Below are 18,140 nucleotides of genomic sequence, written 5' to 3' on the forward strand. Positions count from 1 at the left end.
TGTGTGTGTGTGTGTGTGAGAGAGAGAGAGAGAGAGAGTGAGTGTGTGTAAATTCTTTATACAGAATTTACTGTGTGTGTGTGTAAATTCATTATACAGAATTTACTGTGTGTGTGTGTAAATTCATTATACAGAATTTACTGTGTGTGTGTGTAAATTCATTATACAGAATTTACTGTGTGTGTGTGTGTGTGAGACAATGTTGTCTGTTTACACCCACCCACACACACACACACACACACACACACACATATATACATGTGTGTACATATATACATATTACTGATTTTGCTGCTTTTTGATAGTGTTAAAAAAGTGTACGAGAAGATGGACCTGCTGCCGCTGTTTTTGGTCGTTGCCCTCTGCGTTCTTCAGTCCTCCAGCAAACCCATGCTGAAGAAGGACCGCGTCCATCACGACACCCCCCTCAGCAACAATGAGCACAATGATGAGGAGAACTTCAACTACGACCACGAGGTTTTTCTTGGGCAAGAGGAGGCAAAGACCTTCGACCAGCTCACGCCAGAGGAGAGCAAAGAGAGACTGGGGTAAAAACACACCACATTTTGATGAGCTCTTCACTTCAGAAAGTTCCCCAAATCATTCACTCTCTCTTTCTATCTACAGTAAGATTGCAGAAAAGATTGACGAGGATCATGACGGCTTTGTGACCGCTGATGAGATGAAACGCTGGATCAAACAAGCTCAGAAGCGATGGATCTATGACGATGTGGAGCGGCAGTGGCAGACTCACGATCACAACTCAGACGCTTATGTCTCCTGGGAGGAGTACAAGAACGCTACCTACGGCTACATCCTTGGTGTGTGTGATGTGTTTGAAACAATTTGGTTTTCAGTTCGATCTTTTGGACTGACTATCTACTATTGAAATCAAATCCATTTGTTAAGACTCTGTAGTCAATGTCTGACCTGAAAACAACTGATTTAAGTCAAGTCAAAAGAGAAAAAAGATCACATTTACTATGAATAGCTGGAAATCCAGACTAACATCATGTGTTTAGATGAAGCAGATCCCAAGGATGGTTTTAACTACAGGCAGATGATGGCCAGAGATGAGCGTCGTTTCAAGATGGCTAACTATGATGGTGACATGAGGGCCAATAAGGAAGAGTTTACAGCGTTTCTTCACCCAGAGGAGTTTGACTACATGAAGGATATCATAGTGCTGGTACGTCTGGACAATCAGAATGCTAAAAAATGTCTTCCATATACCTTTGCTGTTATCTTTTGTCAGTGTTTACTCACCCTCATGTTGTTCCAGACCCGTATGACAGACTTTCATCTGTAAAGAGGCCGTTGGCAGAATATCAATATGTATATCATAAATCATGATATACACTACCGGTCAAAGGTTTGGGATCAGTAAGACTTGTAATGTTTTTAAAGAAGTCTCTTCTGCTCATCAAGGCTGCATTTATTTGATAAAAAAAACAGTAATCTTGCAAAATGTTATTACAATATAAAATAATGGTTTCTATTTTAATATCCTTTAAAATATCATTTATTTCTGTGATGCAAAGCTGAATTTCCATCAGCCATTACTCCAGTATGAAGTGTCACATGATCCTTCAGAAATAATTCTAATATGCTGCTTTATTATTAGAATTTTCAATGTTGGCAACAGTTGTGCTGCCAAATATTTTTTGGGAAAATTACTTTTACTTTTACTTTACTTTTTTTCAGGATTCTTTGATGAATAAAAAGTTAAAAAGAACACCATGTATTCAAAATATAAATCTTTTCTAACAACAACAATTTAACACATCCTTGCTAAATAAAAGTTTTAATTTCTTTCAAAAAAAGAAAGAATTACACCAGTAGTGTACATTCTGGAAAATATATCTCATTATATAGACCCTTTTAGGGTGTCACAATTACGTCACAGCGCTATCTGGAGGCAAAACAAAGGGAAAACTGGAGGCGGCCAATTCAAACCAGCACAGATTCGGCTTCATAAGGAGCTTAAAATATCATCTTGTTGTGATGTTGGGTGCCAGAATCGACGTAATATGTTGTTATGGGCGCGTCTACAGATTTCTTGCCATATGTCTATGTTTCTTGCATCTCACGACTATGTCGTGTATGAAATAATGTCTGTGTGCATGTGTGTAAAACAACAAACTGACGATTTATATGCTTAATCGTTTTTAATTGTATATACATTGTTGTGGTTAATTGTGACTGGAATAATAATGTAGCTGTAAAAATAGTTGCCAGCTGAAATTGAAATGTATATACATCTTCATGACTAGATAGACGGTGAGTTTGTCTTGAATCCTGTCAGATCGTCCAAGTTTTGAGTAAGCATGTACAGGTCGGCCGATCTGGTTTTGTCCGTTAAAGTTAACCTTTTCAAATAACAATCGCGGTCCCGGACAACGAGTGACTTTACATATGCAGGTAAAATCAGATTTTCTCCAGTCATTGTTAAAAAAACAAGCTAACAAACTTCATAGCTAGCGTTAGTGAAGCAGTCAGGGGAATCTTTCTGCCTCCACCTAAGCTCCGCCCACAGAAAAACGTCACAATGTTTACTAACAGAAAAAGGGTCCATAGAAAATACAATATTTATTTATACATGTAAGTACATTTATATAGGAACATTTGATCAAACAGTTATTTTTGGTTTATTATTTTTGTAATCAAGAACCACTCCAGGCTCCACATTCTGAGGCACTAAACTTCAAATTTGTGTGATGTCTGTATAACTAGATATGCGCAGAATACAATAACAAAATGCAGATTTTATACATGCAATATCAATTGCGGACATATATTTTTGCACCTCATTTTAAAAAAATATTTTAAAAAAATAATAATTTACTCTCACCACCTTTTGTTCTATCATTGTTTGCAGCACATTGTTGTTCATAATGTAGTTGCTCATACTACAAGATTGTGCTAATAACATAAAAATGTTCTAGTTAAGATTGAGGCTGAAAAAGAGTCCAAGACAAGACAGAGTCCACATGCTCCTGAGTCCTTGAACTTGGTTTCTAGGGGCCTGTTTACACCTGGTCACTTCATGCGTTTTCTCTGATCGATATGTTTTGTTAAAATGGATAAAAAAAATTACCCGAGCTCACTTCAATGAAATCAACAGATATGCGCTGCATTTTATTCATCATCAGCTAATTTCAAGATCAAAGTCCCAGACCACCTTCTGAAGTGGTTTGAGTGATCAGATTTAAGTCTATCTCGAAAGCGTTTCAGAGGGCATTTAAACCTGGTCTTTTCACAATTGGATAGCTATCCGATCAGAGAAAACGCATGAAGTGCCCAGGTGTAAACAGGCCCTAGGACCAAAAGCATGAAAATATGTTCTTAAAGGGGTGGTTGATTGCGATTTCACTTTTTAAACGTTAGTTAGTGTATAATGTTGCTGTTTGAGCATAAACAATATCTGCAAGACGCCGTTGTTTACACTACAACCGGAGCACATGCCGCTGAGGCGAGGGGCGGGACGTTGAAACGCGCACTAGAGGCGGTTTAGCCAATCACAACACACTGGGCTAGCTAACCAATCAGAGCCCATCGCCTATTTCTGAGGGAGGGGCTTCATAAAATAAGGAAATGATCAGCGTGTTTCTCAGAGAAGGGACAGAGCGGTGTGGAATAAAGGTAAATTATGTGAAAAATAATGCGTTTTTTAAAAAACGAAGCATTAACGCATGTTAGACTGCACCCCATAAACACAATCAAGCCTAGAAAAAAAACAGTGAACCACCCCTTTAAAGAACTGATTTGAGGACTAAGACCAAGACGATGAAATTGTGATCTTGGACTCAAGGACCAAAACCAAGACTATGAAAATATGGTCTTGAACTCAGAATCGAGGACCAAGAGCAAGAAAATATGATCTTATACTCTGACTCAAGGACCAAGACCTTGAAAATAGGATCTTGAATTCGGACTTGAGGACCAAGAACATGAAGATGTGATCTTGGACTCAAGGACCAAAATTGAGACCATGAGAATATAGTCTGGAAAATGTGGACTCTGTCGTGTCCAACTCTACCCTTTTCTGCTCTTGGTTATGACCCAGACTCAACTGAGTTGCTTACCACATGTCTACAACCAAAGTGAGCATCAGTTAGCCTGTGATTTGTCTCTCTTGTGAGACCCTCAAATGTTGGTCTACGACTGCAAAAACGGTGTTATGAGGGCATGGCCTAAAGTGATTTTAAGAGAAACCATATCTCTGAAATGTCTAATTGACTTCTTTTTCCCCACAGCGAGCCACGCTCATCTGTCCGTTTATTATTTTGAACTCACTTTATTTTTTGTTTTAGTCTTTGTGAGCTAAACTTTATCCTCTTCTTTCCCTCCACTTCACCTCCAAGTATCCTAACTTCACACGGTTTCAGTTCTATTTTAATGTCATTGTCGCAAATATCTGTCTTTGAGTTATTTTTTTGGCACTTGTTGTTTTGTTTTGTTTTTCTCCTCACTGTTCATCTCTGTCCTCTTACGTCCTGCTGTCTGTCTGTCCTGTGCGTTCTCAGAACTGGGCTGTTCACTCCAGATCTGGCGTTTGAAGCCATGGTGAAAAAGCAGGTCATTAAGCTGAAAGAGCCCTGTCTGAAATGTATCGATCTGGTTATTCAGGAGCTCATCAACACAGTCAGGCAGTGCACCAACAAGGTACTGCAGTACCCCAGCCTGGCCACCGGGGGGCTTCCTATGAGGGGGTCACACTACACCTGAGACAAACAGACGGGGCTTTCGGTGGAAAGCACAGAGCGAGAGTCGGAGGTTGTACGTGTTTGTGTGGCGGTGTGACCCCCTCGACCCCCCCGGCTGCCGTGTGCGCTGGCTCTGCTGTCGTGTGTTGGGGTGTTGTGATGGTCTTGTGACAAGGAGATGAGCGGAGAATTTCACTCTCTGGTCATCTGCGGTCTAAAAGGGACGAGCCAGGGGTCCTGCAACATTCTAAGCACCTCTGTAGCCAAGGGTCAAAATGAAATGTAAGGGCTTTTTGAGGCCAGTTCACACCAAGTCTGAAATTTGTTCACAAGATGCTTGCATATTAAGTAAAGGTGGGATCGGTGAGGTCTTAATGATTCGAGTGACAATACACCGAATTTTTGCACCGTTTTTGCATTCAAATGCAATTTTTTTTATTTTAAATTCGACTAATATTCATTCTTTATTCACAATCTCCTCATCACAGGCAGGCACAGCACTCATTACAGCATGTGTTCGTGGGCTGTCTGTGTCACTCATAGCACGTGCCTATATCATGCACTATATCGAAAATTTTTTCTATTGTTATCGATGAAGGTGTATCGTCGATAAATACCGATACCGTTTTATCGCCCAGGCCTAGAATTAACTACATATGTACATGTAATTTCATAATTACTTCAGTGAGAGTACATTGTGAGTCTTTTTCACCAATTTAAATTAACAACTCATTGGTTTGAAGGTCTCTTTAAGATTAAGTAGATCTATATTTGCGTCCGCATATTTGTGTCGCTAACTTTTTTTCCCCAAGCCTAACTTAAGGCGGACACACACCGGACGAGAAGCGCAGCGTCGCGTCACGTCTTTAAAATTCGAACACATTGTTTTATATGCGTGTACACATATCAGCGGCGCCATTCAGCATCTGTCCGTGGCACCCAGCAACGGCTCAGGACATTGTTCAAAACAGTGCGTTCGAATTTTAAAGATGCGATGCGGCACAGCGCTTCTCGTCCGGTGTGTGTCTGGCTTAAGAATACAAATTTTGTGTTTTCTCCACATTGGCTGAAGAATACAGATGTAGAAGAACTATTAAAGTCAGCGTGAAAAGAAAATTCACCCTATCTATTATATAAATACATATTATAGATCTTATTGTGACCAATTAATTAATGCATGTTACAATATGGAAAAAAAGATATGTTGCTACTTCTGTTTCATTGTGATTTTAACAGAACCAAGCGTCGTGAAAACCATTTGATTCCGGTACTTCCAAAAATACAATGAATCTTTGTCACCTTTTTTTTTTGGAGGTCAGTTGTTTTAAAGGGGTCATATGATGCGATTTCAAGCTTTTCTTTCTCTTTGGAGTGTTACAAGCTGATTGTGCATAGATAAGATCCCTGAAGTTGCAAAGACTAAAGTCTCAAAACCAAAGAGATATTCTTTATCAAAGTTAAGACTCTGCCACGCCCCCCTAAAACGGCTCGTTCTAACACGCCCCCACATATCTACCTCACTATGTGGAAATATTAGCACAATGCGGCCCAAATGTGCACGCAAAGAAAGAAAGCATGGTTTCAGTAACCGCAGTTAGTGTTGAAGCAGCCATGTCAAGGAGACGCTGTGTGTTTCTAGGCGAAAGCAAAAGCACTATATTTGGCCTTCCGAAAGTAGATGCATTTAGGAATCTTTAAAATTACTTACAACAGAACAGCAATGCATTTTATGGACGACCGTTTCGTGAACCTAGGAGAGGAGGTAATTCTGACTTTACTATGACAATCTGGCGCTTCTGAATCAGCTACTGTAAGTATGTTTTGTTATTAGTTTAAGTATTTGCTATTGACTGTTCAAATGCGGAGTTTTGCGCATCATGTGTGTGTGTGAGTGTGTGTGTGAGAGAGAGAGAGAGAGACAGGGTCACATCACAGTGGAGTCAGCTGTCTTAACCGTGGCTTGTGTACTGCAAACACATACCAGCTTCATCACTGTGTCTGTCACGCGACTCTGTTCCCCTTTCGGGCTCTGTCTTTACATTTATTTTGAAAGATGAAGCTCGCGATTATGGTAAGGGGCGTTACATTTCCGACGAGTGCTTGCGGTGTTCGGCCAATCACAATGCACTGGGTCAGCTGGCCAATCAGAGCAGACTGCGCTTGTCGGAAGGAGGGACTTTGTAGAAAACGAAGCGTTTGAGAGAGGCGGGGCATAGAGGACCTACAATAATGTACAGTATTTGAAAAATAATGTGTTTTTTTAACATTAAAGCATGTCAACATATTCTGTTACACCAAATACACAAAATAATGATCTTTAAAAAAGCATCATATGACCCCTATAATATTTAATAAATGTACAAATATGTATACTGTGTAGTAGCATTGGAATATTTTTGGTGTGTAAAAATGCTAATATTTTAGACTAGTTATATTGGACGTTGAGTAAACAAGCTTTTCTAGGGTCTGTTTATTGTGGTGCAAAAAAAATACATAATTCATGGATGTGAAAACCTGCGGCTCCCCCTTTTGGACCTAGTTTGTATCTGTTCATAGATAAGCAATGATTAATCAACTAAAAGTTTCCTCTCTTTTTATTCTTCCCCTTCTTTCTCTTTTTCTGTCCTTTTTTTAACACCTCAACACTTCTTCACCCCCCTGCCCACTGGCATCACCCTGACCCCCTCAGAACGGGGTTGTTCACCCCTGATCTGGCCTTTGAGACTATAGTGAAAAAACAGATCCGCAAACTGAAAGAGCCCAGCCTGAAATGTGTGGACCTGGTGGTGTCCGAACTCACCACCCTCGTCAGGAAAAGTGCCAACAAGGTAACCAGGAGCGGCTCGAGATTAGGCGGAGTGAAAAAAACTCCCCATTCCTCCATTTCCACGCGCTGCCACCCACCCAGCTTTCCACCTTTATCAGTCAGCCACGCCCTCTCCGCCACACCCTTAGTGTGTCCATGTGACTCGTTCGAAGTTCTGTTTCATAATGAGTCTTACATTTTCATATCCCATGTGAATCAAACCAATAAAAACCATCCAGATTGTTTTGGAAAAATTGGGCGTTTCCAAGCTGAGTCAGCTTTAGAGCCCCAATTTCAGTGTTTGTCAGTGGCACATCACCCCTATTCACTCTTTGTTGCTTGAGTAGAGCATCAGTGAGCCTGAACCACTGACTGTAGAAGTAAAAGACATACAGAAACAGATGCTTTGCCTCCTGCCCCAGACACAAAAGGCTGCTGCTGTTGTCATAGCAACAAAGAACCATTCACCTGCCATCTTGTGGTCATAGGTGGAACTGCAGTGCATTACTTGATTCTGTCCTCCCTCTCGAATGTCACATACTTTTTGAAATGTTCCCATTCTTTCCTTTCTTAAATCGCTATTTCACTCTCAGTTTTGGAAGAGTCTTGTTGGGCATATAATCTCAAAAAAGTGCAAATATTTCCTGCATTTCACATGCAATTCTTATCACTTCAGATTTATATGTTTTAATAACTAGTGATGGGAATCGTACGGAGTTTACCAATTCTTGCTCTAGTTCCAATTCTACTTGATCGAAAAAATGATTATTTTAGTACATTTAAGCAAGAGCCAAATTATTGATCCTAATGATATTATACTATATACTACCATTATACTATATATTATTACAAAAAATAGTAAATAATTCTTACGAATTAAAATTCTAAACAGTGCTATGCTGGTAACATTTGTAAAATTCAAATCACAACAAAATCTACTATTTGTACACTTTATTTAAGAAAAATATCTGACCATTCACTGACGTGTTCAGGTCGCACTCACTCACAATTGTATGTCTGATATAAAATGCAACTGTCCTCATGTTTTTCAGCAAACGGCATTCGCAAATAAATTTTCTGTCATCTTTGCAGGACTGTGATATGAGAGTGTACAAAGTAACACAATTCTTTAGCAGTAGTGTGAAAGTGAATAGCACATAACAGGCACATTACCGGTATACACATAGATATCTATTGGTGGTACAATATGTGTCATATGACTAAACAAACGTCATCGTTTTCAAAAGCCTTTGTTTTCACAGTCCACACTAGAAGGCGAAAACTGCGTTTTCAGATTTATCCACTTTGGAGAGCATTTCAAAAATCTCAGTTTCCCTCGACAAAAGCGCCATCTCGCTGTGGACGGAAGGGCAAAATGGAGAGAAAAAAGATGCGTTTTCAAACGAAAACATATTAGTGTGGAAAAGGCCTAAACTGAGTTATTGTCTCTTAAGTCCAATGGGTCCAATTTGGTCTCTTCAATTACCAATTTATCAAAAAAGATTAATTGTTAGATACAACTGTTAATTATTGTGTTGATATTCTATTGCTGCTATCGACATACAGTTCTTGGTTTATTTTAAGTCTTAATAGGTCCAAAAATAAATAATGACTTTCCATTCCTCCAAGTCTGTTGTTATTTCATGAACTACTCTGACTGATGCAGTGAGCAAGTGAGCCATTTAAGGTCAATGAGTTTGATTCGTAAGAAGAGTCTAAAGATATAACTTAAACATAACATCTTTTGCCTTGGTGCTGTAGATTCAAGAGCGCAGTGTTCTGGCCGTTTCAGTGGAAGAAGTCATATAATAACACCTAACAGAACAAAATATCATCATCATTTGGCTGTAGTATTTTACAATGGTATCGTAACCGGTTCTCGATTCCCAACCCTAGCATCCCTTAAATTTTGTTTACTGCACTTAGAAGTTAATTTATTGATTCACTGTCCATTCCTGGCTGGGAGTGAATGCTGTCTTACATGCACTACTTGCTGAAATACTCAAATCTTCATGTGTGTGAGTGTGCGCATGCCTGCTCTCTCTTGCATTGGTTCCTCTTTTGCATGGTGGCTTAGCGAAAACTAGTCCTCACATCGACCTGTGTGAAAAGGTCTGATCGTGGTTAGCTCTTACCGCTTTCACATTGCAGAATGTGTGTGTGTGTTTATGCACGTGTGCGTGTGGCTATGTGTACATGCCGTAGCCTGCATCTATCTGGTGTTTTTCCCCACAGCTAGGCTCTTACCCCAGACTGCGAGAAGAGACCGAGAGGATTGTCACTACTTACGTCAGAGAGAGAGAAAACAAGACCAAGGACCAGGTGCGAGACTGGCGAGAGAAGATCCGCTATAACCACTTTGTTTTTTTTTTCATAACTTTTCTTAATGTGCAAAATTGTTTTCTTTACCAGGTCCTTTTGCTGATTGACATTGAGCTGTCATACATTAACACCAACCATGAGGACTTCATTGGATTTGCAAAGTATGTGTAGCATCCAGTGCGGCACATTCTGGGTTTCATTTCTCACCTTAAAGCTTGACCCCTAACCTTAGCAGTGCTTCTTGTGTATTTGGACGTTTGACTGTCTGCAAGACTGGTTTGCAGTGCAGTTTATTCTGACTCATTTAAAAAGGAAGTGGCCATGTGGCCAACATGTAAAGCAACGGTAAAATAAAATGGTATGTAGCCATCAAAAAATTCACAATTTATTCAGGTTCGGGTCAGACTTCACAAATATTTTTATTTTATTTTATCTTATTCTTATTTATTTTGTTTAGTTTAGTTTAGTATAAATGTATTTTATTTGTTAAAAAGTGACATAATATTACAAAAGACTTCAATTTTATTTATTTTTAAAATTACTATTAATCAAAGAATTTTGAAAACATGTATCATGGTTTCCACAAAAATACTAGGCAGCAAAAACTTTTCATAATTGATAATAATAAGAAATGCTTGAGCAGCAAATCAGCATATTACAATTATTTCTGAATGATCATGTGACATTGAAGACTAGAGTAATGATGCTGAAAATTCAGCTTTGCATCACAGGAATAAATAACATTTTAAAATATATTAAAATAGAAAATATTTTAAATTGTAATAACATTTCACAATATTACGGTTTTAGCTGTACTTTTATCAAATGAATGCAGCTTGGTGAGCATAAGAGATTTTTTTTTTTTCAAAAACATTAAAAATCCCATTTCCCTCTTTGCAATTAAATTTTTTCTGACATCCCCATCCTATATTATCATGCTCTTCGGGCATCAACAGCAATATTTAGTTGTATATAGATTTTGTAGGTACTTTCAAGATGTTTTAAACCTGTTAAAGAATCTCTAGAAGTCACGTTTGGACTGTGTCTTCTGTTTACTGTCAGTGCAGTGGAAAAAGTAAAAAGTTCAGATTAGGTCCCTATGCCTGTGCATTATGGCTAACGCATTGGACGTAACATAAATGCACTAAAATTATTAGTGCATGTCTTTGATCTCTCAGAAAACTAGTGTACAACTAAAGACTTATTGCATGTAAAATGTTTGCATGCTCAGTTGGTTACTGTAGAGCATTCAAGAGTTGAGACAAAGGTCGCCTACAGCATCAAGCCTGTCTGACCCTGCTCGCCCTGCGTGTGTCCCTATTCGCATGCCGTGAGTTTGTCAGGGCACCTCTTTTAACGGTTCTCATGCCGTCACTTTCAGTCTTGACTTCAGACGGATGGATGACGGTACCATACCAGGGTACAGCAACAACAGGTGCGCTAGCGCCCCCTTAAACACCCAGTCATCTTAGACAGATGTTAATCAGACCACCCATCTCCTCTTTTTTTTTTTATCCTGCCCCATTCCTCCTTTCTACCTCAGAGCAGAATTGCTCCCACCCAGAGTGCCAAGGAGGCTTACACAAATCATAATTTTACTGTTGTGGTATTCTAACAATACAGACAATGGTGTGCAATCAGTGCGTAATCAGTGTTTTCTGTCTGTTTTTCCCATCTGCAGCGCCCAGCAAAGGAATATCGTCAACAAGAAGAGGGCCATTCCCAACCAGGTACACTTTTCTCTGCTTTCACATGCTCTTCAATCCAAGTTGACACTCCTTCGTTCCAACACCATCACGCCCTCCACCATTCCAATTAAACACGAAAGGGCCTATCATTGAACCCTGAGGGACCCCTTCCACATCACCCCTTTTAATCCTACCCCCTGTAATTAAAAACTGAACAGTATGTTTCCCCAAGGTCTCTATATCTTATAAATGTTATCAACTACACCCTTTTACACAGTGTCCTTACCAGGTGCGACATAATGCAATGAGCGATAAAGCCTGAGGCTTCCATTTAAACCAGAGTTTTTGCCTTTACCGACCACAAAAAGTTATTTGCATCCCCACCTAGAGTAGTCTGTGTAACTATATATAAAGTTGTTTAGCTTGTAGTACTAAATCCTGGATTTTAACAATCATTTTCAAGATTTGGATAATTAAAAAAAAAATAAACGTTCATGTTTTTGTTCTGCTACACAAATGACATAACTGACATCATGACTGAACAGCTCTATGTTCTGGATGGCTGATATTGTGAAGCATAACGCTACAATTTGTGTTGACAGCTGGAATTCTGTCACTGGTTAGGACACAGTATTTATGTGGACTGTTTCATTTGAATGAACATTGCTTGCCACTAAAGAGTATTTTTCTAACCCAGTTAGAAAAATAAATGAGCCTAAAATGGATTTATCATGTATGAAGGTTTCAGTGGAAATGACATAAGCAACTTGAAAGTACACTGTGTTATTAGACGGGGACATTCCCTTTCATTTCCTTCCGCTTTTGAGAAACTCTGCTTTCACTAGCATCACAGCAGTACTAGCTGCTAGTAACACTGACGCATGACAAATGAGTAATCAATGCATTGTTTTTTGTTTCAGTCTTGCCCTAATTTAATGCAAGCTTCCTTTTTCTGTTGGAAGTGTAATTCAGAATGTGCATGGATCCAGCCGTGACAATGACTCAACCTAATAGATAATTCTGATTTGTGGTACTGTCAGTTAATCTAATTGCATGTAACTTTGTTCTGTTGCTCTCTCTCTCTCCCCCTCTCTCTCTGTCTCTCTCTCTGTGTCTGCTTCCAACTTTTTTTTCTCACTGTGACTGTTCTCTGTTCTTTGACTCACTACATCACACCCTTGTCCCCTTCAAACCTTTTCATTTCCATTTGAAAAACGTGTCTTTCTTAACCATCCTCCTGCACTGTCTTCCCTTTCTTGCCTTGCTTGTTTTCTGTGTCTCTGTCTCATTTCTTCTCCCCAAAACTTGCCCCCACCCCCGTCCCTCCTTATCACTGCAGGGTGAAATACTGGTAAGTACGACAAAGCTACAAGCCACGCCCAGTTAGAGGTCACCAGCGCTCATCCAGTCAGGAGAACTGAGGCCGTAACAGGTCAACTAACTCATAATTACCAGTGTGGGTGGGATGTCTGTGTGTAAACTTGCCGGCGAGAATTATAAAGCTGATGGATTTTCTTTCACTCTGCAGCTAGGTGGCCTGAGAGAAGGCGAAGCCGAGAAGGTATAGTCTGGTGGAAAAACCAAAATGATGGAACCTGGAATAAAAATTTTAATCAAGGCTAGGTTTTCAATTTCAGTTACGAGTAATCAGTAACTGACGTCAAATCCACCATAAAATGCCCACTGTAATCAGTGGCATCACCTAACATTTGGTAATTATAGTAATTAAACCGAGAGAACATTACTAACCATTCCTTTGAGAACATGTCACAGTGCACTCTTAATTTCATATATCAGTGTATTTTTATGCATGAAAAGAACCTTTTTTCTAATGAGAAAATGGAGTGAAATGGAGGCCTCGGTTGTCCTGTTGCTGGATGTGAGTCCTGGCGGCCCTGGCTGGGTGAGCAGAGTTTGCCTTGTGGAGAATCAGCCTCTACGTCACCATGGGGATATGGTGGGTGGGTGGGGCCAAGAAAACATCCAATCATACTAGAGAGCAAAACTCAAACCCAATATGACATGTAGAGTGTGTTTGGGTTTTCTATACGTGTATGTGGTGTGCATTTTTAATGACTTCATGCTTTTTTTTCATAGATTTTCAAATACATTTGCCATAAAGAGCTAATCACAATTATTTTCCACTAAAATATGATTATTTCTTTATACTAACAATATGTCTGAGGTAGGACTGGGCTATATGACCAAAAAAAAAAAAAAAATCTCAATATGTTTGAACCTTTTAGCTATATTTAATATCATTGCAGCCAAACAGCCATTTTTGTCAAGTAGATTCAAAAGTAAAACAATAATCATCTAATTAATGTAAGGCATGTTTTTTGTTTTTCACTAAATGAAGAGTAACTAATTTAAGAATTTAAATTCATATGCTGTGTAACAATTCAGAGTAATAAATAAGCATTTACCTTTAGATTTGTTTATTTGCTTTTAATAAATGCAAAGTGCCACGCAGAGCATGAGCATTTTTAAGGTGAAAAATCATTGAATCATAGTTTTGAAACCATTAAATGAAGTGGGCAGAGTGAATTGAATTGGAATTCCAATTACATTTAATTGAATTGAATCTTAATCACAAAACTAAACCTTTTAGAAAACGTAATGGCCAAATGAAAGTGTCTTAAAGTCATCACAATAATAACTTGCTTAATTTTATATCTACACCAAGCTTATTTTAGATCATCAAAATATTGCCCAGCCCTACCATAAGAGTTAGCTGGTATTTAGTTGGGGGTTTTTTTTTTCTTTCTTTTTTTCTTTTCCCCTTGGTGTGCCAGTAATGACCAGAATGTGGCAGTATCGGGTTCCTTTTGCTAATCAATTGACTCTAATTTAATAAATTAACTGCTCAACCTTAGAGAAATCCTTTCTGGGGCAAAGTTAATTGGGGGATTTCTGTTGGGGTAATTAACAGTCGCCTCTCACAGGTAATCATCTCATCTTTAATTCAAAACCATCCCTTCTATCAACAGATTTCTGTTCAATTAAATTTCTGATTGCATTTTGCCAACTCTTTGATTAACTTGTTGATAATTATGCATTTTAAATGTACATAATATTAGGATTAATTGGTGTAATTTAGAGACAGCAGTCAGAATGTGCAACGTGGAAGAACGGTGAAATCCAAACACAACAGAAAATAGGGTCATGCTCTCATTTCTTTCAGTTGTGGGCGGCAAAGGGAAATTGGATCCATGTTAGAGAATACAGAGCCCGAGCCAGGCTCTGACCACGGATATTTGCTGGGTTTCTGTCTAATGAAAAGATATTCGAGAGCGTTTTTGTGGTCTTTTGTTCGGGTCGCTACAGTACATCCTAGCACGAGACGCCTGAGCCGTACTGTCCTGGTGTTTTTTCTTCTCATCAATTCTCTTCTGTCATTTTCCCCTCTCAGAGATGGTTATCAAGTTTCTTAAGAAGGTTGATGGCATTTCCCCACCAAGGCAAACAATCTATATAGCCTGCCATAGCTTTATGTCTGCATTGTTTCTGTTGGCACTCTCTAACTCTAACTCTAACCCCCTCCTCTCAGTTTGACTCCGTTTTTACGGAGAACAAAGCAAAATGGAAAGGGAGCAAAGGGATAGTACCGCAGAAATGCTTGCAGTACATTTTGCTGTGGTATTTCTTTCTTTAATGGAAAAAGTTCAGTGTCATTGATGCCGTGTGGTATTACGACGTAAGATGTAGTACCGGAACGGAGCTGGAATGTGCATTAATAATGTAAATAAGATTAATTTTGATCAGTGTTCCATAATCCTTGAGTTACAGACCATTTTTAATCCTCAAAAATAGCACTGAGATTCCTTTACCACTGAAATCTGGAAGCCCTTTCCCTCCCGTTTCCTTGACTAACCCTGTATTCCTCCAGCTCCTGTACCTTTTCTCTGTTTACCAGTACAACCCGCTTACCTGTATCTTCTCTCACTATTCCTTCCCGTTCAATAGGTTTTCACACTTGAGTGTTTGTCTTTCTCCATTTAATACCACTAACGGCGTTCTCCTTTGTTTACCAGCTTGTAGGCTTTATTTTACTCACTAATTTGACCCTAACATACCACTGCTAACCTCTGACCCCTGTTCCTGTGACAGGCCAGTGGGTCTGGATGGCATCTGCCGTCACGCTTTCTGTGCTTTAGAAAGAACTGTAGAGGGGAAAAAATCCACAAGCACAACAAAATTGTTCCTTTGTTCTTTTATTGTTGCTCTATTTCAAGACACTCCCCAGTGGTTTTGTTAGTGTATATTCAGAGTTTCTAGAGCATTTATTTGTGACTAAGCTTTAATTGCTGCCTTATGTTCTGACTCCATGCAGAGTAGATACTGTAGTCTAGTGGTTCCCAACCTAAAGCTAAATGCGAATAATAAAGTGCAAATATAATGGAATTTTTGCTAATATGCTAATACTGATACAACATATTGGTTTATGTTGGTAAATCACACCACTGCTGTTCTTCATGCAGTTACAGTAATCACTTTTCTGGTTTAACTTATATTTATTTGTATGTTAATATTTTTGCATATCGATGGGCCCACATTTTCCATAGTTCGGCAAATTTTCACATACGAAATGTAGTAATTTCAAAAGGAATCTATGCAATTGGGAATTTTGCGTGAGGGCGGAAGATTTCCACACGCAGATTCGCTATGTTGACAAACATAATGCTTTTTGTTTTAAAAAAGTGATTTCTGTGGTATGCATTGCTATATCCCTTATGAAAATTAACTATGTTTTGTACTACAATTAAAACCAAAAAACATGGTTTCTATAGTTAAACCATAGTAACAACAAATTAACCATGGTTTCGCTGCACTAACCATAGTTTAACCATTGTATTTGTAGTAAACTGTTATACAATTAATAATCAATACGCCAAAAAAGCATGGTTACTACACTTTTACTATAATAAAACCATGGTTAATTTTCGTTAGGGATTGGCAATGAAACTTACTAACAATGGACCTTTTTGGCCTAAAAAAGTTTTAACAAAATTGAAAAACAATGGACCATTTTGCCTGCAAACTTTCAGTGAAAATTAAAAAAAAAAAAAGGGACCAATTTTGCCTGAAAATTTTCAGTGAATTTTCAAAAACCAGTTGAGAACCACTGCTGTAACGTACAAAGCATAGTTATTTAGTTAATCACGTTAGCCACATTAGAAGGCAACCAAACTTACACAAAATATTTCCATAGCAGGCAAGCACAGGTTTGCACAATAGAGCTTTCAGGTTTGTTCAGCATAGGACACAAGCTTTCCAGCACAAAGACTGTGTGGATCTCATAAATGTTTCCCCACTCTTGTGGCATGCCCTACACCCTCCACCCCCTCCATCCTCTGTCCCACAGGTGATCCGTAAAGGCTGGCTAACCCTCAACATCAGCATTATGAAGGGCGGCTCCAAGGAGTACTGGTTCATCCTGACGGCCGAATCGCTTTCCTGGTACAAGGACGAGGAGGTGAGATTCATCTGTTCTCCATTTCTCGTTTACAGTCCCTTCCATTTTCGCTTGAGCTTAAAACTTGTGCCACTCAAGTTGGGCTCAGACTTCATGTGTGTTTGAAATTAGTGCAAACGTTAGCTGTTTTCCAAAGTTCCTGTGGCTTGACTGGTAGAGTGTGGTGCGAGTAACATCAAGGCCTTGGGTTTCATTCCCAGGGAGCACATAAATGTATGAATGTGTACTTTGATGCATTTGGCAGACGCTTTCATCCAAAGCAACTTCAGTGTATATGTCTCACTTTATTCCCCAAGAGAGATTGTTTATATGTAAAATCCCCCCCTGTCCAGCAGCGAATGGTAGAGTCCTTTTGCTCGAGCCACGGGTGTGTGTGTCCCTGCCCAGCCTAACCAATGTGCGGACTACTGTTCAGCTGCAGCATGATGAACAGGTAGTCTGAACACTGGGCAGGCGGGGGGGAGGAAAGAGGGCGGCTGGACGCTTAAAAATGAAAATGCGGTCATTAAGTCGCTGTCATGTCGTTCCAAACCCATATAATCACAAAAGAAGATGTTTTGAAAAATCTTCAAGTAGCACTTTTCTATACATCCATTGTTATATATCGTATTTAGAATCTCTGAACGCTGCAGCTTTTGATACCACTGTGAAGTGGTTTACAAGATTGTTGCAACTCTCCCTCTCTCATCCCGCTCTACTAGGAAAAAGAGAAGAAATACATGCTTCCTCTGGACAACCTGAAGCTCAGAGACGTGGAGAAAGGCTTCATGTCCACTAAGCATATTTTTGCAATCTTCAACACTGAGCAAAGGTCAGGGCTGACTGCAACTCTCTGTGTTTGTGTATTTTGGTTTGGCGTTTGGCCGCTTCATGTGTTCGATCCCCCTCGCAGGAACGTGTATAAGGACTTGCGTCAGATCGAGCTGGCCTGTGATTTGCAGGAGGACATGGACAGCTGGAAAGCTTCTTTTCTTCGAGCAGGCGTTTATCCTGAGAAAGATCAGGTACTAATGTTCAGTTTGAACACACGTACAATCTAAAACACTCTGCATGCCATTATTGAGAGTTCAAAGTCTACACATTTAAAGGGTTAGTTCACCCAAAAATGAAAATTAGGCTGTGTTTTACTCACCTTCAAGGCA

At 39.3% G+C, this 18,140-nt stretch overlaps 2 protein-coding genes across 2 annotated transcripts in view; both read left to right on the forward strand.

Moving 5' to 3' along the window:
- LOC107711149 (dynamin-2) overlaps positions 1 to 18,140 on the forward strand; it is a 49,287-nt gene that overhangs the window by 26,386 nt on the left and 4,761 nt on the right. Inside the window, exons 10-17 of the mRNA XM_016516089.1 lie at positions 4,527 to 4,665; positions 9,748 to 9,834; positions 9,925 to 9,995; positions 11,516 to 11,564; positions 13,051 to 13,083; positions 16,888 to 16,998; positions 17,700 to 17,809; positions 17,891 to 18,002. Of these exons, the coding sequence (XP_016371575.1) occupies positions 4,527 to 4,665; positions 9,748 to 9,834; positions 9,925 to 9,995; positions 11,516 to 11,564; positions 13,051 to 13,083; positions 16,888 to 16,998; positions 17,700 to 17,809; positions 17,891 to 18,002 (712 nt within the window). The remainder of the gene's footprint in view (positions 1 to 4,526; positions 4,666 to 9,747; positions 9,835 to 9,924; positions 9,996 to 11,515; positions 11,565 to 13,050; positions 13,084 to 16,887; positions 16,999 to 17,699; positions 17,810 to 17,890; positions 18,003 to 18,140) is intronic.
- On the forward strand, positions 310 to 1,324 carry LOC107711215 (calumenin-B-like). The gene is made up of 3 exons (XM_016516154.1): positions 310 to 548; positions 628 to 821; positions 1,023 to 1,324. The coding sequence occupies exons 1-3, from the start codon at positions 328 to 330 to the stop codon at positions 1,307 to 1,309; spliced, it is 702 nt and encodes a 233-aa protein (XP_016371640.1). The 5' UTR covers positions 310 to 327; the 3' UTR covers positions 1,310 to 1,324.

Source organism: Sinocyclocheilus rhinocerous, unplaced genomic scaffold (assembly GCF_001515625.1).
Source record: "Sinocyclocheilus rhinocerous isolate Xijiao unplaced genomic scaffold, SAMN03320098_v1.1 scaffold115, whole genome shotgun sequence".
NCBI classification, from domain to species: Eukaryota; Metazoa; Chordata; class Actinopteri; order Cypriniformes; family Cyprinidae; genus Sinocyclocheilus; species Sinocyclocheilus rhinocerous.

Bases quoted from the DNA above. Each gene is read 5' to 3' on its own strand.
- LOC107711215 (XM_016516154.1), top strand. From the start codon at position 328: ATGGACCTGCTGCCGCTGTTTTTGGTCGTTGCCCTCTGCGTTCTTCAG. The intron at 549-627 runs GTAAAAACACAC...TTCTATCTACAG, and splicing joins GAGAGCAAAGAGAGACTGGG to TAAGATTGCAGAAAAGATTG. The intron at 822-1,022 runs GTGTGTGTGATG...TCATGTGTTTAG, and splicing joins TACCTACGGCTACATCCTTG to ATGAAGCAGATCCCAAGGAT.